The sequence below is a fragment of the Mus pahari genome, chromosome 19 (assembly GCF_900095145.1).
Source record: "Mus pahari chromosome 19, PAHARI_EIJ_v1.1, whole genome shotgun sequence".
Classification (NCBI taxonomy): domain Eukaryota; kingdom Metazoa; phylum Chordata; class Mammalia; order Rodentia; family Muridae; genus Mus; species Mus pahari.
In genome coordinates, this window is record NC_034608.1 from 32,030,495 (window position 1) to 32,056,467 (window position 25,973).

Consider the following 25,973-nt stretch of genomic DNA (forward strand, 5'->3'; position numbering starts at 1 on the left):
GGAGGGGACAGCCCATAGTAGGCGATGCCAACCTGGGCAGGTGCTTTTGGGTGGTATAAGAAAGCAAGTGGAGCAAGCTATGAAACACGAGCCAGCCAATAGCATTCCCCTATGGATTCCCTTGGCCTGACTCCCCTCAGTGATGTAGAAGTGTCAACCAAATAACCCCACCCCCACCCAAGTTGGGTGTGGTTAATTTTTATCATGGCAACACAAAGTAACTTAATAGAAGGCTCGGCACAAAAAACTGAGGGTGAGCCTCCATATTAGACTCTGAAAGGAGTCAATGGTGAATTTTAGGGCTGGCATACCGGCCAGTTAAAGTGGCCAGACGGGTCCTGGGAATGACCAGGGAGAGGGTGTGGGAAACTGTCTGTGCCTTCAAATGGGTGACACTTACATTTTTTACAGCATCTGCATACTTCTGCTCATTGAAGAATTCATAGAACGTCGCCATGTATGACTCCTTAAAACTGGCCTAAAAGGAAATGGATCAACTGCTGACAGCCACCAGCACTAACGCTCATGGCCCAGATCTGAAAGCTGTAACAGTGATAGGTGTGGCAATTCTAGATCACATGGGTGAATGCAGGCAGTCCCACCTAGAGGCTTCAACATACAGCAGGGATGCTAAAACACTAGCCATAGAGGTTGCTAGGGAGTCTATGTTGAAGCCTCTGGCACAGAGCACATCTTTACACCCCTATTGACACCTGGGAACTGGGTTTATGGGCTACAAATAGCTACGGATGTGGTCACGAAGCCTGCTGCTATGGGCATGGATCAAAGCTAAGGTTAAGTCTGGAAGCGCAGGAGTTCAGGGCAGACCAGAGACCGCAGCACCAACCCCTGGTCTGGGAAACAAGATGAAGGGGAATGTAGGCTTATGACCAAAGGGGTCAGAGGGCATCTGAGGCTGCATGTGGGTGAATGGCAGCTGCAGACCCTTCCTGGGTCTGCGTCTTCAGCCCCAGCATCCCAGGACAGCAAGGTCAATACCACACGCCTGACCTACTATGGCTAAAGGTCCTGGGACAAAGCTGAGGTGGCTCAGCTACCTTGTCCACTTAAAGAGTGAAATGGGGCTGCTCTGATCACCATGGCCGGTGAGCTTCCCCACAGTGACTGATAAGGGCAGTCACATGGCTGAGGGCTCTCTGTCCTGGCAGCAGGACATGCTGGACCATTTATTTTTGCAACTGAGAGATGGAGACACAGGTTTTAATTATCTTCGCTATCCTCTTAACTGTGATGAACATACCCTCCCCTGTATGCAAAACATTTCATTTATGGCTTCTACAGAGAGGGGAAAAAAAAACCCCAAAACCCAACACCCCGGCAGTCATAAAGAGACAGTATGATGAGTGTAGGCTTACAGACTTGGACTTGGACAAGCTGCCGAGGGTCTGGATCGTCTTTGAGATAAGTGTCAGGGTTCTAGAAGTCTGTGGGTCCTGAGGAGACAGGATGAGAGAGATGTAGGTTTTATTAGTTCTGCAGAAGATCAACTGTTAACCCCGGAATAAGGTAACACACTGAATGGCACTGTCTAAAACCTACCACGGCGTGGAATATACGCTCCAGTAAAGATTCCAGATCAGTGAGTGCTGCCTGGGGCCTGATTCATCAAGACCCCAGGTTCCTGGTACTGCTGGCTGAGAATCCCTGCCTGATATGACAAGGGCTCTCTCAAAATTAGAGCAGTACAGCAGATCACTATAGCCCTAGCTGGGGACCCACAAACCTTGCTGGTAATGTCTGCAGCTTTGCTATGGCTTGGAGAGCGTGGTGGTTTGAATACACTTGGCCCAGGGAGTGGGCTCCAGCAGGTCATGTTATAATGCCCTAGCAGGGGGCTATTCTCCTACACCTTGCTTCTGCCAGGCATTTATCTGTTGCCCCATTAGAAATCTATGCCCTATCCAGGCAGGGCTTAGCTATAGCATGTGCACCCTAAGTAGGTGGGGGTGCGGGGGACCCTAATAGAGAGCATCAGGTAAGACCCTGGACAGACATGAATTACTATATAAAACAGTATTAAATGGAGGTTGGAGAGACATTTAGTTGGTAAAGTGTCATACAAGCATGAGTTTGATCCCCAGCACCCATGTGAGAAGTGGAACACGGTAGTGTGCACTTGTATTGAAGGGGTGGAGACAGACAGGGCCCTGCAGCTCACTGGCCAGTCGGTCTAGCCTAATTGGCAAGCTCCAGATCCCAGGGAGGGAGGGACTGTGCCTCAAAAACAAGACAGCTGGGGCATGAAGAAAGTGATCCGAGATTGACTGTGAACTCCTTCACCAAGATGCTCTTACACGTACACAAAGACACAATAAGATAAAGTAGTATTGATTCTTCCATCAGAGTGATGCCCAGCCCACCCTCTCTCCCACTCACGAAGCACAGCTGCTGAGGGAGGACCAGCTGGCTGAGGGAGGACCAGCTGGCTGAGGGGAGGACCAGCTGGCTGAGGGAGGACCAGCTGGCTGAGGGAGGACCAGCTGGCTGAGGGGAACTTGCTACTTAAGATGGACTGGCTGGTTGAGGTGGGCTGCCTAGCTGAGAAGGACTGGCTGTCTGGCTTACAGGACGACCCGCTTACCGTGTGGTGGGGTGTCAGCTGGAAAAGGTTTGGGGACAGGATGGCAGGGGCGAAGAACCTGAGGAAGATGAAGCTGCTCACGGCGGTGTACCTCACATCCAAGTCATCTGAAGCAGACAGGGGACAGTTTCAGTCTGGGACAGAAGCATGGCATATGGGCTCCCTTGGCAATTCTCAAGGGCCCCACAGACTTGGCTGAGACTCTCTCTCTGTCTCTCTTCCTGTTTCTGTATCTCTTCTGTCTGATCTCTCTCCTCAGTGTTCGGTCACCCCCGTCTCTGTATCTCTGTCTGTCTCTTTGCCCATTTCCCTGTCTCCCGATCTGGTAACATCATTATGTCACAAGAGGACACAGTCAGGCAGCTGAAAGTCATAGATGCAACCTCACTCACCAAGGCCTCCTGAGGACCATTGCTGGGATGACATGATAACTTTTTTATTTTGTCATTGGACCCCCACCCCCCACCCCAAGCCTTCAGAGGCCTGTGGTCTCAGAGCTTTGGGGTCTGCAGACATCTGAAGGTTCCTGTCTCCCAGAGGCTGAACCTGGGAGCAAGGTGCTCCGGCCTGAGATACCCAGCTCCAGCCTGCGTGGAATAGTCATGAGGACTCTGCTCAGAGTGGTAGGTGTGGGCCTGGAGAGGTGTGGGTGGGGAAGGGGCTGGGATAGGAAAGGTCAGTGGTACTGGGGTGTGGGGTTGGAGGTGGTAGGGGGCAGCCTGAGAGGTCTGGTCTGGTCTGCATAGGACAGGCCTATAGGGTTCAAGAACTCTGGGGAATATCCTGGTGTGGAAGGAGGCTACCATGAGGATATGGTGTTGGGGGGAGGGTACAGCATTCCAGTTAAGGGGGGCTGTGGGGTGGGCATCTCGGCTTCTCCAGGAGCCAGCATGAGGAATAGGTTGAAGAAGAGGGTTCCCAGGAAATCTCTTGCCAGATCCCTGACACTTGAAGTTCTTGGTAAGGGACAGGCCCCCAAGGGGTTGGTCTTCTTAGCAAGGCAGTAACTCAGAATTCATGACCCCATGGAGAAAACATGCAGTTAGTTCTGGGAGGACATGTTTACACTGGGGGATTCTGAGCCAAGATGGCCAGCGTGGCCGAGTCCATCCCGTAGCTCGGCCCATCCCTTAGCTTGGCTGTGCTGTCTCACCTTGGAAGCGCTTGGCAGCCGCCTCCCGCAGGGAGAAGAAGATGTCACACATGACGGTGGGGCAGCTCACCCCGGACTTGGTGATGACAGTGAAGATGCGATCCACATACTGCCTCAGGCTCTCCTGCAAGAATGGGGCAGTTAGACCCCGTGTCTCCCTGAGGTTGAGACAGCCTCAGCCATGCCCGGGGATAGCGGACCCCAGCCCTCCTCGATGTTTGCAAACACCCTCCCTGTGAAAGATCCATATCAGGTGAGCGACCCATCCCCTGGGTCCTCTTGCCCTGCATCAGTGAATGTAGACTGAACTTGACTAGGACCCAAGGAACCTGCACTTCTGTTTGAAAGCATGAACCCAGTGAAGTCTGGTCTGGAAGAAGTCCTAAGAGGACATTAACACGTGGGAGCCTCTCAGGCAGCCTGACACACTTCATTTGAAGACGCTTGCTTGTCCTAAGCTGAGATGTGGCAGAGTTCATGGGGCGGGTCTGTCTTCAGGGGACAGTGGGAGCTGTAAGAACCTCTAAGAGAGGCAAGTGAGAGCTGCAGTGGAGGACAGGTGGGAACAGGGCATCGGATGATGATGGTTCTGTGAGCTCAACACTGGACTCACAGGCAAGGGTCGGGTAAGCGGTTTAGGGCCCAGCTATCCCCACGGCCATGAGCAGAACCCCATCAGGTAACCGGCCTTGGGAAGTTTCCCAGAACAAAGCAGGCGCCTTACCATGTTGTTCTCGAGATTTTCGCCGTCTTTCAGTTTCACAGGGTCGATCTCACAGGACTTGTGGCTCTGGCAGATCTGGAAGAGCGTTAAGAGGTGCTGCATGAGGCGGGCAGATGGAGCCGAGGATGGCTTCCCGAGGAAGCTGGCCCTCCTGGAGGCAGCTTCCACAATGGATGCTGGACAGCTATGGGCACGGGGAAGTATCGCTAGACTTGGGCTGGGCTGCAGCTGCCTTAAGAACCATCCTTGACCCCACAGAGCCCCCATGTCATCCCAGAGTCCCGTGAGGTCCCACAAAGTGGACAGTTGCTCCTACGCGGGCTGCTAGGAGGGACCAGTGAAGCACAGGGGCAAGGCTGGGAAGCCCAGCCGTCCCACTGTCCTAGCCAGGCAGTGGGCATTGCCCAGGACTGCAGCACTTGGCTTACTGGTGAAGAGATGCTTCAGGGGTTTAAGAACATTCCTCCTCTCGGGTGCTGCAAGGGTTCTGCTCAGATAAATCACTCCTCTAGTTTACATTCTCACACACAGCAAAGAACCTGCTTTTCACAACCCGTCTTACTGGAAAGGCATCCAACAAAAGTCATGTGAGGGGTGGAGTTATGAGAAGGGAGTTGTTTGGATATGAAAGACAACCTAACCACAGGCAGGGACAGTCCAGGCGTTAGACAGTGCAGCTCACGGAGGCAGCCTTTAGAGACAGAGGGATCTGCAGCATGTGAGAAGGAGTTCCTGAGAAGAACGAGGTTTCTCTTAAATGTTCCTGTCATAGCAGTGAGGAAATGATCTATCTATCATCTATTTATATAGCTATCTCTATTATCTATGTCTACCCATCTATATATGATCTATCTATCTACCCATCTATATATGGTCTATCAATCATCTATGTGTATCTATATCTATCTATCCATCTATCAATCACCTATATCTATCATCTATATCTATCTATCATCTATATCTACCTATCTCTATATTATCTATCATCTTTATTTATCTATCCATCTATTACCTATCATCTATCAATCATATATATATATCTGTATCTATATTATCTATCTATCCATCATCTATACCTATCTATTCATCTATATATTATCTATCATCTATCAATCATCTATATTTATCTCTACATTACCTATCTATCATCTCTATCTATTCATCTATATAGTATCTATCATCTATCAATCATCTATATCAATCATCTATATCCATCATTTACATCCATAAATCCATCCGAAAGTAGAGAGGATTCTGGGATACATACAGCATGTCCTCTATGAGAGCTAATGAGGTCCCTGTGGGTAGCTGGGTAGCTCTGTCTCATATAGAAGCCCCGATCACCATGCTGAAGTGACCAGGGCCATCTCACCTCCTCAATGGTGGGCTTCAGGGTCACGTGGAGATAGTGCATGCCCGCCAGCTTCATCGTCTCATCTATGCACTTGGATGTCAGTGAGTTTCCTCGGAAGATGGTGTTGGGGTCCCTGGAAAACAGCAATGGGGTAATATCTGCCTTGTCAAGGCACGAAGGGAGCAAAGCCTCCTGAGAGCCTGGCCACTGAGTGGGGTCAGGGATGCTGGCTGGCAGGCCTGGGGCTCTGTGGGAAATGCCCTATCTCAACAGTTCTGCTATTGATGTGCAGAGCTGGATGAACCACCAGCAAGAAAAGCCTCAGGCTGCAGACAAAGCCAGGTCGTCACTGGCTGCTGATCAGCATGCCCCCTTCACCCTGGTTCCTTCTTTATCAAGGGCATCTTGGGATAAGCCTTGCTATTCGGGGGGGGGGGGCAGGGGGAAGAACGTGCCCAACCTTTTTGACCCAGTAGTGGGGCTCTCCAGGGAAACTTGGAGCTCACCAGGGTGGATAGAGCTGGTCCTTGAAGCCCTGGGACCCAGTCCACCCCTCCCCACCCTTTCTGGATCTTTCCAGAAATGGTGCCTTCTGAGAGGACTAATAAGGAAATCAGTTAAAGAGGGTCAGAGACCTGTTTGGCTCCTGAAGAGCCAGACACCCTCACTTCCTACCAATGCTGTGCACAGATGCAGTTTAGGATAGCTAGTTTTGATGTCTAACCACTGGGTACCCAGGGGCCCAGCTTCCCATCCAGGATATAGACAGGTGGGGGGGCAGCAGAGTCAAGTGGAGGTTCAAAGAATGGGAGTGGATCTCTGTATGAGGCTGGGGTACAGGGAAAGCAGCATGGAGGTAAGAGGAGCAGGAGGTGGGAGGGGCAGGAGGTGGGAGGAGAATGAGGTGAGAGGAGCACGAGGTGGGAGGGGCATGAGGTGGGAGGAGCATGAGGTGGGAGGAGCATGAGGTGGGAGGGGCATGAGGTGAGAGGAGCATGAGGTGGGAGGGGGCATGAGGTGGGAGGGGCATGAGGTGGGAAGAGCATGAGGTGGGCAGAGCAAGAGGTGAGAGTGGCATAGGATGGGAGGGGCATGAGGTGGGAAGAGCATGGGATAGGAGGAACATGAGGTGGGAGGAGCATAGGGTGGGAGGGGTCTGAGGAGGGAGGGGCATGAAGGGGTGGGGCAGCAGGGCGCACTCACTGGGTCCTCTTCACCTCTGCGCTAGCGATGGCACTGATGAAGGGCACTACCCTGCCATAGTGCAGCAGGAGCCGTACCAGCGGGATGGCTGCCTCTTGCTTGTCTCTGCACACCTCACCCAGGATGTGAGCTGCTGAGGCTGAGACAGGCTGGGCAGAGGGGCAGTATGAGCAGTGAGCACATGATGTGGTACCCACCCTCAGCAGGCTGTGTCCCATCCACAGGCTAGTACCTGGTGACTCCAGACCTTCACCCTATGGTCACGTGCATGACAGCACAGGGAGGCCACCCTGTAGAGGGACTCACCCCTTCCGTGGTTTCCTTTCCATCTACCAAATAACCCATGGCTCTTTGCCGAGAAACTCAACGCCTTATGAAAACCTGTGTTAACACCCCTAGTGCAGTGGTTATCAACCTTCCTAACGCTATAAGCCTTCAATACAGGTCCCCCATGTTGTGGTGATTCCCCCACAACCATAAAATTATTTTTGCTAATTTGTTTAACCGTAATTTTGCTCCAGTTACGATCTGATATACAGTATCTGATATATGGGATATCTGATGTGCAACCCCTGTGAAAAGGTCATTTGATCCTTAAGGGGTCACGACCCCCAGGTTGAGAACCACTGCTCTAGCATGCCCTTGCCCACCAAACTCCAAATCCAGCAGGGCAGTAGAGTTGGAACAGCCTGAGTAGGCCAGGCTCCTGCAGCTATAACTGGAGGGCTAAGTGACACATGCACAGCAACATGGGCACAGGCACCCCGGGCACTGGAAACAGGGTGGCATGCTTCGGACAGGCAGAACCTGACAGGCGGGATACAGAGCGGGTCTGTGGAGCGGGGTTTGGGCCTTCACCAGTAAATATGGCTGACACACACCTCCACATCCGCAGACTTCAGTAACAGGTCACGCAGTGGGCTGTAGTACTCAGAGGAGAAGACGTGGTCTTCTGTATAAACGACATTTAACCTCAGAGACCCCAAGTCATCTGGCTTCAGGCTCTTACCGCCGTTGTCCCGGGGCTGGAGGAAGTACCTGGGAAGGAAGGACATGGGCCAGCAGGTAAGGGCAGGGTCCTCCCAGGGTGTTTCCAGGGAAGCCCAGTGCCCTGCCCCTACTAGATAGCTTCTGCTGTCACCAGTGGGTCTCAGGCAGAAAGACAAGGCTCCAGGGCTATTCTCCAGGATATTATGGGGGCATGGCCACCTGGGCGTTTCCTGAGGAAGAACCACAGATGTATAGGCTGAGCGGAAGCTGAAGCAGGAGGGATGAGGGAGGGACTGGGAAAGAGAGAGGAGCTGCTGGGAGAAGATAAGGCCGGGAGGCCAGGAGCTTTGCAGTCAGCATTTGCTGAGGAGAGCGCTCCCATACCATGGCAGAGCTCAGAACAAATGGGGACCATTTTCACACCAGTGTGGTTCTCACATGAGAGACCTGGATTGTGCTGGTGGTCTGTGTCACTGCAGGATATTCTGAGACTGACTTACTCCCTCTCCCTCTCCCCCTCCCCCTCCCCCCTGGCTCTCTGTTGGCTCACATTGGCCATCCCTCTTTACCCACGTGTTCCTGGCCCGGCAGCTTGTCATTGGCTGAGGTGGAGCCCTGTGTCCCAGAACCTGGCCATGGAACTAGCAAGGGAACTTTGTAGAATTAGAAGTCAATTTCCTGGGACAGGAGTCTACGTTAGTACCCTCAGAGTAACACTTGGCATGGGACACAGGACAACAGGACACTGGGCCCCATGTGTGCTTCATGTCTTTAAAGAAACAAACATGGGACACAGTGAAGATGCAGAGTGTCTGGAGGAACCGGGAATAAAGCCATGAGAAGGAAGAAGAAAGCAAGCTTTATGAGAACCTCAGTGGACTCCAAGACAAGAGAAAGTTTGTCTAAAGAGCTATAAAGACCCACAACATCCCGCAAACCGGCTCTGACCAGGGACCCCGGACAGCGAGGAAGACCATCCCCAGCAAAGCATCCACTTAGACGGTTGGCACGCTCTCCCAGAAGAGGCCCAAAGCTGCTCCAAGTTCTAAAACTTGCTTTTAACTGGACCCTTCTTATGCCCTTCCCTTCAGTATGGTCAGCTCTCTCTACTGAGTGTCACCCACTGTAAGAGCAGAAGCTGGCCAGCAAGCCGAACAAAGTAGGAGCAGGCCATGGTCAGCTAGGGTCAAAGGTTGGCATGGCACAGGGACCTCTGCACAGCTACCCTGCCCTCCCCACCCTGTACCTTGAATGGCACACTTACCAGGCTTCATAAGAGCTAGAGTGTCGCAGCATCTTGAGAGGGATCCTCAGCTCCCCAAGAAACTCATCCCCAAACTTCAGGTTGCTGGCATTCCAGAGGTCAACTCTGAAAGAGATCAGCAAGTGCCGTTCAGCTCTCACCAAGCAGGGTCACCTTGGTGGGCGGGGGCGGAGGGCCCCTGCTTCCCAGTGTGGGCAGGGAGTGAAGGCCTGTTCTCAGAGTGTGCCTGTAAAGACTTTCACTGAGAGCAGGTGAGCCGGGCTGCAGTGTGGAGGGGAGATTTTGATTCTCAGTGCAGTGCACTAGCAGTGGGCAGACAGGATACTTGAGTCTGGGAGCCAGCGGGGACCCCCCAGCTCAGTCTGTAGGAGGGAACTACTGGGGGTCACCACCTATGGCAGAGACAAACAGCTGTTCCATTCTTGGCTATGAACTGGGTCCTTTCACCATATTTGCTAAGGCCTTGGCTCTGCCCTAGATGTCCCTGCAGGCCCAGCACACGGAGTAATAGAGATGCCATAGGCCTGAGCAGTTGCCCACAAGACAGAATAGCAAGCCAGGACAGATGCTATGCCTAAGAGGGATATTAGACACCCGATAGTCCAGCTTTGAAAACTTAAGAGCCCTCCCTTTGTCTCCAACAACCACTAGACTGTAGGGTGTGAACCAAGGTCTACCATCTGGAGGGCCTGCAGCTGGGTCCCAAGGAGCCACAAGCTATGCAGTCTGCAGCTATGGCAGCGTCCATTGCTTCTTGGGGGAACAGGTCACTCAGGGATGCTCTTTCCCTAAGAGAATGTTCCTGATTCTCTCAGATTGGGGATTGAAAACCTGCACCGGAATAACAGTGGTTTGGGCGCATGGTATCCGCTCCCACTAACAGCTCAGCAGGGCTCACAGCCTGAGAATTGAAAGTCTCATAAGGTTCTATCAAGCCTTGGCCATTAGGGCACTGCTGTGGAAAAGGACGTTGTAGAAGATGGAGCTCTCCTTCAGTCATCTTTGCCAGTCTTACAGAGCACACCTGCATGACCTGCTGGCTTCACTGAAGACATGTATGTTGGAGCCCACCCCCTATGACCAAGGGCCCTGCTGGCACGCTTGATCACATGATGGCCAGCATGTTCCCCCAAACAACTTAGATGGATTTAGGAATCTGCAGGGGGAGGATGTGGTGCATACCAACCTTGACAGAAGACTTGGTTTCTATAGCAACAGGGCAGGAAGACACACAGAGGACCCATACAGGACCCAAAAGCAATCAGTAACATCAGAGGAGATGGCTCTGCGGGGGTAACCAAAGCCTCAGGGACTCTCCTCAGAAAACAGCCAGGAGGATTGATTCTGCTGGGTGGTGGCAGACTTTCCCATAGGGCAGTGTGGAGGAAGAGGGGGAGGAGGAAGAGGGATGGGGGAGAAGGAGGGGGAGGGGAGGGGAGAAAGAGGAGAGGGAGGAGGAGGGGAAGTAGGAAAAGGAGGGGAAGGAGGAGGAGGAGGGGAAGGAGGAGGAAGGATGGGGAGGAGGAGGGGGAAGGGGGAAGGAGAGGGAAGAGGAGGGATGGGAAGGAGGAGGAGGGGGAAGAAGGAGCAGGAAGAGGAGGAGGAGGAGGACTCCCTTGTCCCCTTGCTGTTTCTAAAACTAATCCTAGACCTTTGCAGGTAGCAAGGACACAGGGTGTAAAACCAGCACTGGAATGACACCCCCAGGGGGCTGTTGCTTTGATGTGCTGGGGCTACCTCTGCAGTTAGGAAACCGTTTAAGTGACTGACCTTGGATGCTATCACCCCTGTAAGGCACTCACCGGATTTCAAGTTTGTCCACGTCCTCCTCCTCGAAGTCAAAGTGGGACTTTTTGCTATAGCTGCAGGGTCTGGTCACCTGCAGTCAGATAGGAAGGAGTGACGTCAGACTCCTCGGCCAGGCAGCTGGGAGCACACAGCCTGGCACCCCACATCCTTGCCCACCCCTGAGAATGGGAGCTGAGAGTTTCTAGACTAGGAACTTGCCCCGAGGCCACACTGAGCCATGGCAGAGGCTGATTTCTTGGGAGAAGGCAGGAGCCTGTGTGTGGAGACAGCTTCTTCCATCTCTAAACTGCCTGTCGAGCTCAGGACCTTGCAGGCCCCAAGGCTTCTTGTCCTAATGTCACCCGGCAGGAAGCTAGGCCTACAGAGCAGTAACCTAGGCTCTTAGAGTTTCTGTTTTACTCTCAAGAAAGTATGGACAATGCACTTCTTCCCCCCTCCCTACACCACACCCACCACATACACACACACACACACACATACGTACACACATACACACACATATATACACACATACATGCACACACACATACACACACACCACATACACATACACACACATATACACACACATACATACACACACATACACACACACATACACACATACACACACATACACACACATATACATACACACACACATACACACACACACACACACACACACACACACACTCACAGTAGGTCCTACAACAGTGCCCAGTTCACTATGGTGGTTCGACCTGTCTTCCAACCTCAGCAAGATATTCTGTGGAGTTTACACTCTGGGACAAGTCAGAAAGCAGAATGGACGCTCTAACACCCTTTATGCCCGACAGTTCAGATGGTCAAGCACCTGAAACATAACAGGCAGAGGAGGCCTGATGATGTGTCACGTTTGCCCCACGCACAAAGCTCAATTCCTAGCACCATATCAACACTGCGTGATGACTGAGGCCTGGACCACAGCATCCAGGAGGTGGAGGCAGGGAGATCAGAAGTTCAGAGTCTCCTCCGCTACACAGTGAGTTCAAAGCCAGCCTGAGTTACACAGAGACCTTATCTAGAATTAGTAATGACAATAATAATCAGGTGCCGGATCTGGAATTCGGGCTACGAGTAATGGCCAAGGGGCTGGCTCTGTTTTGACCAGTTAGTGTGTGATGCTGCCTCGTACAGCATCCTTCACAAGGACTGGAGGGAAGCTTTCTGGTCAAAGCCCTACTCTGAACTAACACTCACATTCCTTAACCACGAGCTTTAATTTACGGGGTGGTGAACAAGCACCAAAGCCACCTGCCTCCCTCCTGAACACCATCCCTAACTGTTTCAACTGCTCCTCCCAGAAACACCCATCAGATGCAGGGGTTTTCCTACACAAACCCGTCCTGGTACCAATCTGCCCCTACCACCTCCGTGTCTCCTCCCTCAAGATGTCGGCACGGCCCACGGTGACTCTGAGAGAAGCATGTCCCATCCCAGCCTTGGATATCCCTCAAGTGTCACCTCCTCAGGCAGGCGCCGGGCTTTCCACCACCCTCTCTCCCCAGCAAGGAGGACCCTAAGGGAAGTCTAGGAAGAAATCGATTGGGAAGTTATTTCCTCCTAACGTGTACTCTAGGAGGGGCTACATAGTCGGTCAGGCAGTTAACTTTCCTCCCATGGCCTGCAAGTCTGTCTCCAGCTTAAGTCAAACAGTGATTTCAAGCCCTGCTAAGTCTTGTAAGCTGGGTGTAGCTGCTGAGTCACAGACAGAAAGATTGACAGCAGCAACGGCAGCACCTGGAGTCTGGAATGGGAGGGGCATGGACCCCGCCTGCCTTTGGCAGTCTTATAGGTGCCCACAACACGGTTCTCATGCTTCTCCAGGACACTGAGTTAATCCTATGGGCTGGAGCTTATGTCTCTAGCAAGTAAACTGGCCACCCACAGCGCCAAAACGCAGGGTCTCACACGGTAGGTACGCGGTAGAAATGAGGTTGCCACCAGGGCAGATATGGTGTTAGAACAGCCTGCCCTCTACCATACCGTAACAGACCAGCGGAGGTACTTCAGGGGCCACAGACAAGGACAGATATTGCTGGCTCTGATTTTCAAAACCTACTAAGCTGATATTTTCTGACCGCAAGTTCACACATACTGGGAGAGCCTGTGGTTGGAGTGAGCGCCCACTGACTTGCTCCACTCTCCTAGCGGCACAGTGGTGGGGTACGACTCCCCACCACCCCTCCTAGCCTCCATTACAGAGGAGTTCATGGGGTTGGCTCTGATGATTGTTCATTGTTCTGACTCCTAACTTGATCCCACAGCACCCTTGTTTATGCAGAGTTACAGAGTCCCCACGGCTCTGATAGTACCAGGTTAGGAGCCCCGCCTGAGAAGCCCCGCCCTCTGCAGCACCACAGCAGGCCTCTATGCCACCAAAGCTGTATGGCTTTTTTTTTTTTTTTAATCTATTAACTGGGTTTGTGTATCTGTGCAGTGTGTGTGTGTGTGTGTGTGTGTGTGTGTGTGTGTGTGTGTGTAGGTCAAAAGTTGATGTAGGATGTCTTTCCTCAACTGATCCTCAATGTTATTTTTGAGACAGGGTCTCTTTTCACTGATTTGGCTAGCCAATGACTATCAAGGACCCACCTGTCTCCTCACCCTAAGAAATGGAATGACAGGTGTGCACGCCCATACCTAGATTTTTAGTGGGTTTGGGGGACCTGAACTCAGGTCTCTTATGTTTGCTTGTCCAATACTTTACTGACCGAGGCACGCCCATACCCCCTCCCCCCACCTCAGGCATCCCACACTTCTTAAAAATTAAGGTCTAGCTATTTAACATCCCTTAGTCTGGAAGTGGCTATGTAGACCAGTCTGTCCTTAAACTTGTGGCGATTTTTCTGAGTGCAAGGGAGTTACAGAGTTGGACCACTATGCTGGTCTACAGATCACCATAACAGGAGGCTATGAGCCACCTCCATCTTTCCCTTTTCCTTCCCCTGTGTGGTGGGCTCTGAAGGTGGAAACCAAGGGTTTGCTTGTCTCCCTAACCCCCCCCAAAACCTGGTGCTGAAACACAAGCAAACAACAGGCACCAAGGCAGAGAGGAGCCTCCAGCCTCACCCTTCTTGACTAGCCTGCTCTGGTTCCGAGAGGCCCCAGGGTGCTCTGGGCTGAATCACTTCCCCTTTTTTTGCTCAAACCCTCACGTTTCCGGAGGAGAAACGAACCTCGCCCTGCTTGGGGAAGCTGTGGCGAAGCAAAGCCTCAAAGCCAAACAACCCAGCCCAGAGTCCTGGTGACTGTGACTCGTCCATCTGCCCCTTCTGACTGGAGCCAGATGGCTCAGGAAGAGACACTTGGCTTGGGTCTCCTGAGACTGAGGGAATCTCTAAGGGAACAAATGCCATCCAGATCCAAGGCTCCCTGGGCTGGGCCAGGACAGTGCCCGAGACACAGCCATGTGACTTGCTCCGGGGTCTCGGGGTTAGGGGTCTCCGTGCTGAGGCTCAAGGTTCTTCCCACTGAAGCACAGACCTCAAAATAAAACACCTCGTCAAACTGAGGGTTGTTGGTTTTCTTCTTCACCTTCGTTTTCTTTGCTTCAGACCTGTAGTGAAGAAAGGAAGGGTTGGGAGAAAAAAAAAAAAAAAAAAAAAAAAAGGCTGTCAGCTCCAGATGGGTTTGAGACCAAGCTGTCAAACATACAGTTGTTTACCACCTTTATTTATCTCACAAGTATTGTCTCTCTCCACTTCCAGATGGTATGTAAAACAGGGACCTTTTCTGAGCCCAAAATACCCAGTATGAAGCTCACAAAGGCTTTCCCCGAGAAACAAAGGCAGTTTATAAGCCTATAAATCTATAAAACACATTCCACTTCAAAGTGTACCTGCTCTCCCGCTAAATAGGGTGCCAACCTCTTGGCTCCAGGCCTTTACCCACCCCCTCACCCCCCATCCCCCACAACTTGCCTGAAGGGTCCGGCCAGCGTCACTGTGGCGTAAGGGTCACACTGCCCATTCACAATGGGGAGACCCTGGCACTCGAAGATGCTGAGACACAGAAGACAGTGGTCAGGGAAAGGTTGTGCCAAGCCAGTGCTTACCAGGTCGGGCTACTGTGGCCTGGCAAGTTCCGGCAAGAATGTGGATCAGCAGTTACCAAGTGCTGCCGAAGGACAGAGCGTGGAGCAGGTGGCCTTCACCACACTACCTCTTAGGGTATTGGCTACCACCATCACAGCCCCTCCAAAGCACCCAGGTGACAGACATTTAAGTACTAGCCTGTCACCCAGGACCAGCACTGCCCTCTGCTGCTCAGAGGCCTGCACTGACAACTCCTTCATGGGTCCCTTCTTGCCTCCTGGGAGTGCAAGCTCTCAGCGTGGAATCCCACGACTGCCTACAGGTAGGAGATCTACAGTGACGGAGCACGGTTGCCTATGCATTTTGACACCAGTGTTTGCCTACACCGGCCTGTGAGTCCGGTATCTCCGCCACTCTCAGGCTTCCGGTTGACTCGACCTCTTGGGTTTTAGTCTCCATCAATACCGGCCTTTGGGGCGGATGTCAGCCTCTATGAAGTTTAGGAGACTAGAAGGACGCTTTGGGTTCCCTGGCTCTGGAGTTGGGTGCTGGGGGTGAAACCCTGGTCCTCCGCAAGAGCAGCAAATGCTCTTAACCACCAAGCCTTCTCTGGGAGCCGTGAGATTCAAAAGCCATGTTGCCTTGGCTTAGAATCAGAGATCGCCCCACACTGTGAACTTGTCTAAGTCCAACTTTTCAGGAATCAAGGTTCACGAACACAGGGCATGTTGCATGGAAAATTAAATGGTAATCCACGCTACCACCAGCATGGCACTGGCAGACAAGTATCTTTCTCCTGCCTCCAGTCTTCCTCTCTCTCCGACCCGGAAGTCCCGCCCTCTTCCCGCCCAGTGATTGGTCCCTTGAAATCTTTACTCATTAGGGGAAGGTTCTGCCTCGAGGGCGTATCTGTGTGAATGAGAATAAGAAAATGTCCACCAAGTCTCCAGTCCTGAACTTTATAAATGAAGGATTTGAAACCCAGTAAGTCCCCAAATCTTGAGTTTAAAGTTCAAGAACTGTGGTGTTGTGTGTTTAATAGTCATGGGCTTTGCTCTTCAACTGAACCCTCAAGATGCGCCCTCGCTGAATTGGTGCGGAGATGTTGAGTTATGGCGCCATATTACCAGTGAGCTCACCAGGTTAAGGCAGTATATACGGAGATGTCTTGGAAGGTGGCATCTACACTAATTCCTGACCAAGCCTACGTGGGAAGCTTGGGTCCCACTGCTGCACTGAAGGGTGGGGTTGCTAAGCTTCCCTTCCCATCGTTACTGGACAGCTGAAGGTGGCTAGGTGTGCCCAGTGGCCACTACAGGATTAGTCTGTGACCCCGTTCTCAGGATCACTCTCCTATATCCTTATTGCAAACAAGACTTTTTCTCTTGGCTGAGGCCTCCTTACAGCTCCTGAAAACACAGCCACCACACTCAGGGTTGTGAGATGAAGGCTCAGCCAGTAGACGGTTGTCAGTTTCACTGTGGGATGTTCTTCTGTATTAGGACACAGCACAAGGCCTTAACTGTGGCCAAACAAGTCTCTGTTCTTTGTAAGTTACCTAGCCTCGGGCATTTTGTTACAGTAACAGAAAACAGATGGTGGCATTTTTAATCACCAGAGCTCACTTCTACTTGTCCAACCACATGGAAGGCTCTCCAAGACACAGCTTGGGTCCCTCGTGGAGGTGGAGGGAGAAGGCGGGGCCTCGGAGACCTGAAAGCCATCTTGTTAGGGTGGAGTAACATTTGATAGAAGGAGAGGAAGCAACAAATCTGTCTTGTATATTTAGGGGCATGATAGGAAAGGGCAGGTCTCAACTTGGTGTACAGAGCCAGGGCCAGGGTGGGGCCGACCTGAAGTCTGAATGCAAAGTGGAATGTGCCTATCTACACTCCCCTGGAGCCACAGATAGCTATAGGGCCCGCCACCCTTATAGAGGCGCTGCTGACTTTAGCTATGAGTGATCTCATGCGCCCATACGTACCCACGTGACCTCACCGTTGTTGCTCCAGCCCCCCCCCTACATGTCTGCTTATTTCTATTTCTAGCTCTGGAGCAGTGCTCCCTTCTCTGCTGAAGTGTGGTATGAAATATGCAGTATTAGTAGGAAGTATGATTGAGTAAGTCAGGCTATCTGCAGGAGATGCGTATCATGCCCGGGGAGGGTGGGCATCAGCACTATGGGGAATAGGACGGATGAGAAAGGCCACCTCTGGAGAAACGCGGTATGTCCTCAGCTCCCCAGGTGACTTACCGTGCAGCGAGTTTGTGGCAGACGACACCTGTGTCAGTAATGACCTCACTCAGTCTCAGCTCCAGGTGGACCTTGCCCTGTAAGGCACAAGGACGGTGTCACAAGTAGACAAGGCTTGTGGGAAATCTGTGGTCCTTCTATTGGCTGGTACTTGTACCAGAAGGTGCCAGACCTAGAGACCCAGACTCGGAGAGTGGGTGCAGCCCACCTGTCTTATACTGGCTCAGAGGTAATGGGCTCAAGAGCATAAAAAGGGACACGTGGACATGTAGATACGTGGCCCCTAGAAGTGCTACGAATGCATATGTCCAGGGCGTGTTATAGTGAGACCCAGCAGGAAAGACTCTCCCAAGAGGGCTGCGATCTTCACGGGGAGGCCAGAGCATCCAGGTCTCATTCTCCATGGAGAATGTTAATTTTCGCGAATGATTCTAGAAGGGCAACGGGTGGCTGGCAACCTAACCTCCTCGGTTATCTCTACGCAGTCACACCATGAGGGTGGAGAGGGAAAGACATCAGGAGAGCAGGCCCTGCTTCTCAGCAGTATCCACGTGGGATGTGGGACCTCCCGTGGGTTAGCTGCACACAGACGTTCATCCAAGATGCCTGTCATTAGAGAAGGTGGGCTCCACCGGGCCATCTCCAAGGCCTCTTGTGTTTGACACCTTTGGGCTCCAGAGGCTTCAAACAAGGCCTTGCCTAGGAGAGCCCAAAACTGTTACCTTAGTTCTCAATAAAGACATCTTACCGGTCTGTGTCACCGTGAGCTAGATTTTCACCTTATCAAGTGTCATTCTGTGGGGAGCCCCTCGGGAACTACTCAGTGATCTCAGTTGGGTGTAGCATCCCTTCAAAGACAGTCATGAACTATTTCTCTACTAATAGAGAGTAGCTACACTTGGGTGGTCTGCTTTCGGTGACTGTGGGTGTGAAATCCCTCAGGAGTGTGAGGACCACACCAACATTCTCACATGTGAGAGGGTCACACCTACGCTCTCATGTGTCTTTCTTCTGAAAACCTTTCCCTTAACCTTTGTGCATAAGTCGAATATCTTCATTAAATCCCAGATCCGCTTCATACTAGCCAGCCCTGTAATGAAATCCTCTTTTGCATCGACACCACAAATCCTGATTTGACTTGAACTGAGGTCTCTAAATGTCTAGGGACACTCTGTCAGGCTTCAGGAGGTGACAGTAGGTTCTGGGTCTCCCGCCTTTGCCACCCCAGAATGCTGACATGAGGTGCCCGGGTTGGCTTGGCCAGTTTGACACAAAGGTATACATAGTGAGAAGAGAGAACTATTGTTGAGAAATGTCTCTACAGGACTGGGCTGTAGGCGAGCCTGCGCAGCATGTTCTTAATCAGTGATTGGTGGAGGAGGGCCTGGCCCACTGTGAGTCGTGCCATCCCTGGGTAAATAGTCTTTGATTGGCCAAGAAAACAGGCTAAGCAAGCCATGAAGTGCGAAGAAGTGAGCGGCACCCCTCCATGGCCTCTGTCCTGGGGAATGAACTGCACGTGGTAAGGTAGAATAAACCTACTTGTCCCCAAGTTGTTTTCTGCCATGGTTTTTTAATCAAAATAATAGGAACCATAACTAAGACAGAAGGACCATGGAGGTGGGTACCAGCTCTCCCTACTCTGTGTCCCTGCCCTTGGCTGTTTCGTGAAAAGGAAACCTCAAAGCACTAAGAAGCACAATATCGAGTGATTTTTGTAGCTCCATATTCCATGACTGGTGGAGCTTGCCAGGCACTGGAGTGGCTGCTGGCTGAGGAAGTGGCCATCCCTGGCCCCTGAAGTTGGCCTTACCACCAGCAGGCCATCTTTAGGACCCAGCTGTGAGCTGTTCAGATGGATGGAGCTCAGTTCATCTTTTAGCCTCTGAAAGGCAGAAGCACTGGGGTGAGGTAGATGACCCCACCTCCCACAGCTGATGGCAGCTGCCTTCCTGTTTCCTGTTTTTTTCCCACACACTAGCGGTGCCCCCAAGACTCAGCACAAACACTCCTCACAAGGGCGGCTCCCACCTCAGTGAGCAGCGGCTTCCGTTTCTAGAGGTCTGGGAGAGGCCAGAAGGAGGTGAAACAGCCGACGCCACCATGACCCCTCTGCACCATGAAGCTGCTCTGGGCAAGCCTGTGGCCAGAAGTCTCTGGTTCTAGCCCAGCACATGATGGGTGTTGCCTATAGGGCAAGGTGTCAGGGTGGAGGCTGGGAGGGGCCTCTTACCCTGTGGTCAGGTGGCGCACAGCAACCCATCAGGTCTACACCTGTGTTTCAGCCCTCAGCGTCATACTCTCTGTTCCCAGGTCCCACATCTTGGTTCAGTTAGCTCCTACACCACAGGGACAGGTGCCTTCCTTCTCTTCAAGACCCGCTGAAGGACAGACAGGTGGCTCCGAGTTCACTCTGATCCGAGAGAGAAACACTATTTCATGGTCTGGATAGGAAGTGCCGCAAGTCTTCCCTCCGGCCTTGAGATGAATATCAAGAATGTCCATGAACAGAGGCAGTGACAGGTGGCCCGGTTCCACTGAATGAGGTCCTGAGAGGAGCTAATCGGAGTTCGTAGACCTCGTCATACAGCAGGGAATATCCTACTGAGTTCATTGGGGACAAGGGAAGTACCCTCAGCATCATTCATCAGATACATGGGGGGGGGGGGACCAAGAAGCCCGCTCTCGGAACTCACGGGGACAGACTAGGAACTGGTAACCAAAAGAAACCCTCCAAGACCGTGAAGGTGACAGTGACTTCCAAGACCATGAAGGTGACAATGACTTCCAAACATCACTCTGGTAAGGGAAGTCTCAAGGCGAATTTAAAAGTATTTTTAAATAAATGAAAATGGAAGTACAGCTTAGCAGAATTTGTGGGATGCATGCTCTGGGAAGGAGAAAGACCTAGTAAATTAGGACAGAGTTATCCTCCGAAAGCAGAAACACACACACACACACACACACACACACACAGAGAGAGAGAGAGAGAGAGAGAGAGAGAGAGAGAGAGAGAGAGAGAGAGCAAACGCTGAAAGCAGGAAGTGAGAGGAAATCAAAACCCCAATCAGATCCGCTGAAGAGATCGTTGAAGCGATAGACCTACAGTCAGGCTACCCAAACAAAAAGAGAAAGACGCAACTTCCCAAGACCGCAGTGAGGGTGTGCCCAACCTGAGTATGCAAAGGGACACCGCCTGTGCAGCAAGGTGGCTGGGGCCCACTTAACACCCAGGGTGTGTACTTTGGGAAACAATGACTGCCAACGCCCGTCATGAGGGGGACTGTCAAGGCTCCAGGAAGACGGACACAGCTCAGATCTCTGCTTAGGGTCCCCATAAACTTAACTCGGAACGAAATTTCGAATGTATTGCTGCTTTATGAAACGGAGACGACTCCTGGCCAGGTCCCCATGAGAGGGTGGCTCCTTAAGAGACAGTCGCCTCTAAACCATCCCTACCAGCCTGAGCGGTCACTAGGCCAAGGCAGGGAGAAATGTGGAGATGGCTCTAGGTGAGTTTGTGTAGCCAAGACAGGATGAGGCAAGCACAAAACAAACAAACAAACAAACAAACCCAAAGGCAGGACTGGGCCAGGGAAGGAAGCCAATAATTCTCCCAGCGCCCAGGCTCTCAAAAACCCAGAGACAAAAGTGGCCCTGGACCAGGGACAATTGCTGGCAACCTTTTGCATTATCTGACACCAAAGACACACTCCCAAACACTCTGGGAGAGGTGGCATGCCCACCCCTTCTCTGACCTTCAGGGTCAACTCATATCCCCAAGATGGTATTTGCCTGTATGAATGGCAGATCTAGGGTCCTGAATACATAACCAGTTCAGAAACACAGATCTGGGGCGTCCCAGTAGGGGAGGGGCTGGTGCCATCCTTCCCCATAGCATTCAGAACCGGAGGACGCTGGAGGCTGTAGGGCGCCCCGCCAGCTGCAGCCCCTGCCTTCCTGACAGGGCCATCCCCGTAGCTGACGACTCTCTGTAAGGGAGCAGCAGAAGTGGCTGGTTCTGTGTAATAGAGCGGCTCATCAAAGGCTTCCAGAGGGAAGCAAGACATTTCGCTGTCTTTTTCTCCACTTCTAGTGACACATGGTTTCTCTTGTGGGCTCCGTTCCCTCCGTCGTAATGTGTGATTCCTTCCCACAAATAACAAAACAGGTGGATCCAGGAACCCAAATGCCGCTCTCTGCCCTTCTAGAAACTATAAATGTGACATTTTCAAAACAAGCCACAGCTGCGGAGTAAAGATGGCGGTGACCATTTAAAGGTCAGGCTGAAGGGAGGTGCTGCCTCCCTTTCTTGGCCTCTGTGAATGGAGTCCTAGCGACACACTCACCAGGGAGGGACCGAGTCCTACAGAGACCTACTTACTCCCTCAGTCCAGCAACAGCAGCTTAGCCTTATTTTTATTATTATTATTATTATTATTATTTTTGAGATTTATTTCTTTTTATGTATGTGGGGATTCTGCCTGCATGCACTACTGTGCGTCATGTGCGTGCAGTGCCTGCGGTAGCCAGAAGAGGGCGATGGGTCTCCTGGAACTGCAGTTACACTTGGTTGAGGGCTACCAAGGGGATGCTGGGCTTTCTTTAACTGCTGCTCCATCTCTCCAGCCCTTTCAATTGCCTTTCAGGATCCTAGGTGTCAGGAGACTAGAGGGCTGGGGTCAAGATCTGTTTTCACTGACGTAAACGCCAAGCTTCAAGGAAGAAAAGCTGCCCCAGTGAAACCTTAGTCACCTTCCAGCATGGATAACAAATCCCCCCTCCAGACATGAGATTGACACATGCATCTATACCGATAGCATCGTGGTGATAAATTGGTTCTGAATCTTGATTGTAGTAGCTGTGACACAAATGTTGCAAAGAAATCTACTAACCCAGCAGTACCAGTAACTCACATGGCTAACAGGTATGTAAAATGTGGTCCAGGCCCCCTAGCCTAAGGAAGGCAGGGATCCTGACACAATACAACATTCATGGACCTGTGACGTTACACTTGTCTAACGAGACTGTCCCAAGAGACGAACTCACCTGAGTTCTAAGCAAAGTCGCTGCCTCCCCACCCACCCACGCCCTCACTCCTGGCCCAGCGGAGTGGTAGATTCTGGGCCTGGGAACCTGGGTTTAATGGGTTGAAAGAGTGTGTATATGTGCATGCATGTGGATATATGTGCATGCATGTGTGTATATGTGCATGCATGTGGATGTATGTGTGCATGTGTGCATGCATGTGTGTGTTCATTCTTGTGCATGTGTGTGCACGTGCACATGCAGATGCTTGTGTATCTGTGTGTGCCATATGTGTGTATGTACATGTACATGTGTGTGTGTGCTTGCATGTGCGTACGTGCTTGTGCATACACTGGTGAGATCAGACAGAATAAGTACACAGTCATGTGACCTGTACCAGCCATGCCTGGGTGCTCACAAATGGCATCCCCTCTTTAGACAGGATAAAAGATAATATCCAAATTTCCCAGCAATATTCCCTGTGGACTTCTGTTTGCAGCGTCCTGTGAACCTGCAGCCATTTAAAAATTCAATGCCTAATAAACAGCAAAGACTTGTCAATGAACTCTAACTCGAGGAAGCCTACGCCTGGAAGGGGTTTTGCAGCTCTGTGCAGGTGCTGAGCTGACCTTGGCCTTGGGAATCTCAGGAGGAATAAGTCTGAAACTCCTGGCAATGGAGCAGCTTCCTGAGTGGGGGCCAGGGGAGGGGGGACTGTTGCCTTCAGGAAATGCTCCCCTTTCCTGCCAGAGAACCATGATTGCTTCCGTAGGTGATCACTGCATTATTTAGCTCCCACAGCACAAGTGGGCCCTTGGGAGGCTGGGTCAACGAATTGGAAATTAGATGTGTCCCTCCATGAGTGAGATTTCTGCATGCTCATTTGTACCTTGGCCGTGAGATTCTACTCAGTGCCTTGCTTTCTCTTGTGCTGATCTCACTGCCAACTCTACAAATGACCTTTGACCTTGGCACCCTTGCCCTGGGCATAGAAAAGCCAGACTGAGGAAGAGAAACCTTGAGGATGTGGGGCAGGCAGACCAGCCTCGCGTGTAGTCTTGTAGTCCTAGGACACAGGATGCACAGCTCAGAGCTTCCTCCACTAACTGTTAGTAAATTCTTCCTGCTGAGTTCTTCCCTACAGCCCGGCTCTTTACAGTATGTCTGTTTCATGGACTTGCCCCAGACTCTATCTACTCAGGATAAAACCAGCATAAACCCCCATATCCCACAATGCACCTAGCACTGCTAGGCTACATGTAAGTCTCCGTTGCCCACAAACCCCCCACTTTATACAGATGAGGCTTGCAGAGGCTGACCAACTACCCATGTTACTTTTTAACAGGGGAGCTGAATTCTGTGACTCAGCTCCCAGCCATGACATGGCCACAGCAGGCACCTGCAAAGTGAAAGCTCATTGCAGCTGTCCTTTATCTAAAACCAGGGCTCATGACAAGGACCACAGTCATGAACAGGTTTGCACCCTGGGCATGTGACGCCTGCCATCCCCTCTTACAGGCAATTTCAAGAGTGGCCATGCTAAGGTCAGTGTGATGGTTTGTATATGCTTGGTCCAGGGAGTGGCACTATTAGAGGTGTGGCCTTGTTGGGGTGGGTGTGTCACTGTGGGTGTGGGCTTAAGACCTTCATCCTGGCTGCCTGGAAGTCAGTCTTCCACTAGCCACCTTCAGATGAAGATAGAACTCTCAGCTCCCCCTGCACCGTGCCTGCCTGGATGCTGCCCTGCTCAACACCCTCCCCCCCCCACCCCTTTGATAATAATGGACTGAACCTTTGAACCTATAAGCCAGCCCCAATCAAATGTTGTCCTTTATAAGACTTGCCTTGGTCATGGTGTCTGTTTACAGTAGTAAAAACCTAACTAAGACAGTTAGAAAGGCCAGGCTAGGGGGTTTATCCTGCTCATCAAGGGACAGCCAGGCCAGGCCTATCTACCTAAGTGCGCATGATCTCTCTAACCCTGTAAGCTGGGTGCTCGGTCCCAGAGAACAGACTATGCAGGCATGCCATGGGGAGGTTGGCAGTTCCACGGTTCAGCTACTCTCTCCAGGAATAGCAGCACAGAGCATGCTACCCTAGTTTATGATTCGCTCTTTGCCGCCTTTTGCCACCTCCCTCCTCACCTTCTGTATTTTAAAGTTGCTTCCATCTGCCTGACAATGCACACCAGCAGCCAGAGCAACAAACGAAGGAGCAGGTCTGCAGAGCTCAGCCACAGAGGTGAAGACGCAGCCTGCTGACTCTTCTCCATCTCATGCCCACAACCTACAGCTTATCTAACCCCAACCCAGCCCATGTGCGAGTCTCACCTGCACCTCCGAGTCCGCGTCCACGTGCTGCAGCTGGAACCACGTGTCCCTGTTGTGGTACCTCTGCAAGTCTTCCTTCTGGATGGCAACCTTGCCTGGAACACAGGAAGAGAGTAAAGGCCATGGAGGGGAAGCCGTGGAAACCCACAAGAGGTCAAGGAGGCTGCAGCCCCCCTCCTTAGTAAGGTTAAGACTCGGATACTCCACGCTGCAGAACACACTTCACACCGGCTTTGGTCAAGGTTGCAGACTTGCCTGGTCACAGAACAGCACTTTCTGCAAGAGCCAGTTTTTACAGATAAGCACTCTTCCACCTCGCCTGTATCTAAGTTGGTGCAGCAAGCTGGCTATAAAAGGGGCCCGTCTATTTTCCGCCATTTCTGGCCTGTCAGGCTCCCACACAGCAGATCTGGCTGTCTACCACCTCTGCTGCCACCCTTTCCACAAAATGTAGATGAGAGCAAAACACCACATAGGTTTATGACAATTTGGTAGGAATGTGTATCTTCTAATAAAAGCTACTGAATGGGACACAAATGTGCAATCTTTCACTTATATCTCATGTGGCATCCGTATGTGTGGTGTGTGGCCATGCACGTGTGCCTGAAGGACAGTGGCTACCACAGGGGCCCTCCTCCCCTCCCCCACCTGATGGGTGTTCCTTTGATTTTTCCACTATTGGGTCCTGAGGCCTCTGACTGCTGAAGGCAGCTACTGTGTGGCTCTTGCAAAACAAACCTTTGTCCCACAGTGGGAGGTGATTTTTTTTGTTTTTGTAAGTCTCTTGTGAATTATCCCACATGAAATGAAAGTTTCATAAGATTGAGCTTAAGTCTGTGGGGAAGGATAACGAAATCCTGCGGCTGGGGGCTCAGCTCCCCGGACAGCAGGCTAACCTCTGAAGCTTGAGGCTCTAAGAGCTTTGTCCTTCCTCCAGTGTGCACAGAATACTCATCCCGATTCCCGTTCTTTAGACATCATCGTTCCTAGCATTTGTTCTTTAAAGTCCTTCACTCAACTTTTACAAGACCCAAGAGGTCCGAAAGGAAGAAACATCAAAGAAGCATCTCCCCCCTGGTGTCCAGCATCTCCCTCCTGGGGACCAGCATCTCCCTCCTAGGGACCAGCATCTCCCTCCTAGGGACCAGCATCTCCCCCCTGGGGTCTAGCATCTCCCTCCTGGGGTTCAGCATCTCCCTCCTGGGGA

General features: G+C 51.7%; 1 protein-coding gene across 2 annotated transcripts in view; it reads right to left on the bottom strand.

The window, feature by feature from the left end:
• The window catches only part of Rasa3 (RAS p21 protein activator 3), a 117,010-nt gene that overhangs the window by 13,983 nt on the left and 77,054 nt on the right, over positions 1–25,973 (bottom strand). For both annotated transcript variants that reach the window (XM_021218794.1, XM_029531755.1), the window contains exons 4-17: positions 24,767–24,861; positions 17,409–17,485; positions 15,041–15,121; positions 14,604–14,676; positions 11,093–11,169; positions 9,291–9,395; positions 7,918–8,074; positions 7,037–7,185; positions 5,852–5,966; positions 4,480–4,554; positions 3,756–3,879; positions 2,603–2,709; positions 1,377–1,454; positions 401–478 (exon numbers count right to left, since the gene is read on the bottom strand). In XM_021218794.1, the coding sequence (XP_021074453.1) occupies positions 401–478; positions 1,377–1,454; positions 2,603–2,709; positions 3,756–3,879; positions 4,480–4,554; positions 5,852–5,966; positions 7,037–7,185; positions 7,918–8,074; positions 9,291–9,395; positions 11,093–11,169; positions 14,604–14,676; positions 15,041–15,121; positions 17,409–17,485; positions 24,767–24,861 (1,391 nt within the window). The remainder of the gene's footprint in view (positions 1–400; positions 479–1,376; positions 1,455–2,602; positions 2,710–3,755; positions 3,880–4,479; positions 4,555–5,851; positions 5,967–7,036; positions 7,186–7,917; positions 8,075–9,290; positions 9,396–11,092; positions 11,170–14,603; positions 14,677–15,040; positions 15,122–17,408; positions 17,486–24,766; positions 24,862–25,973) is intronic.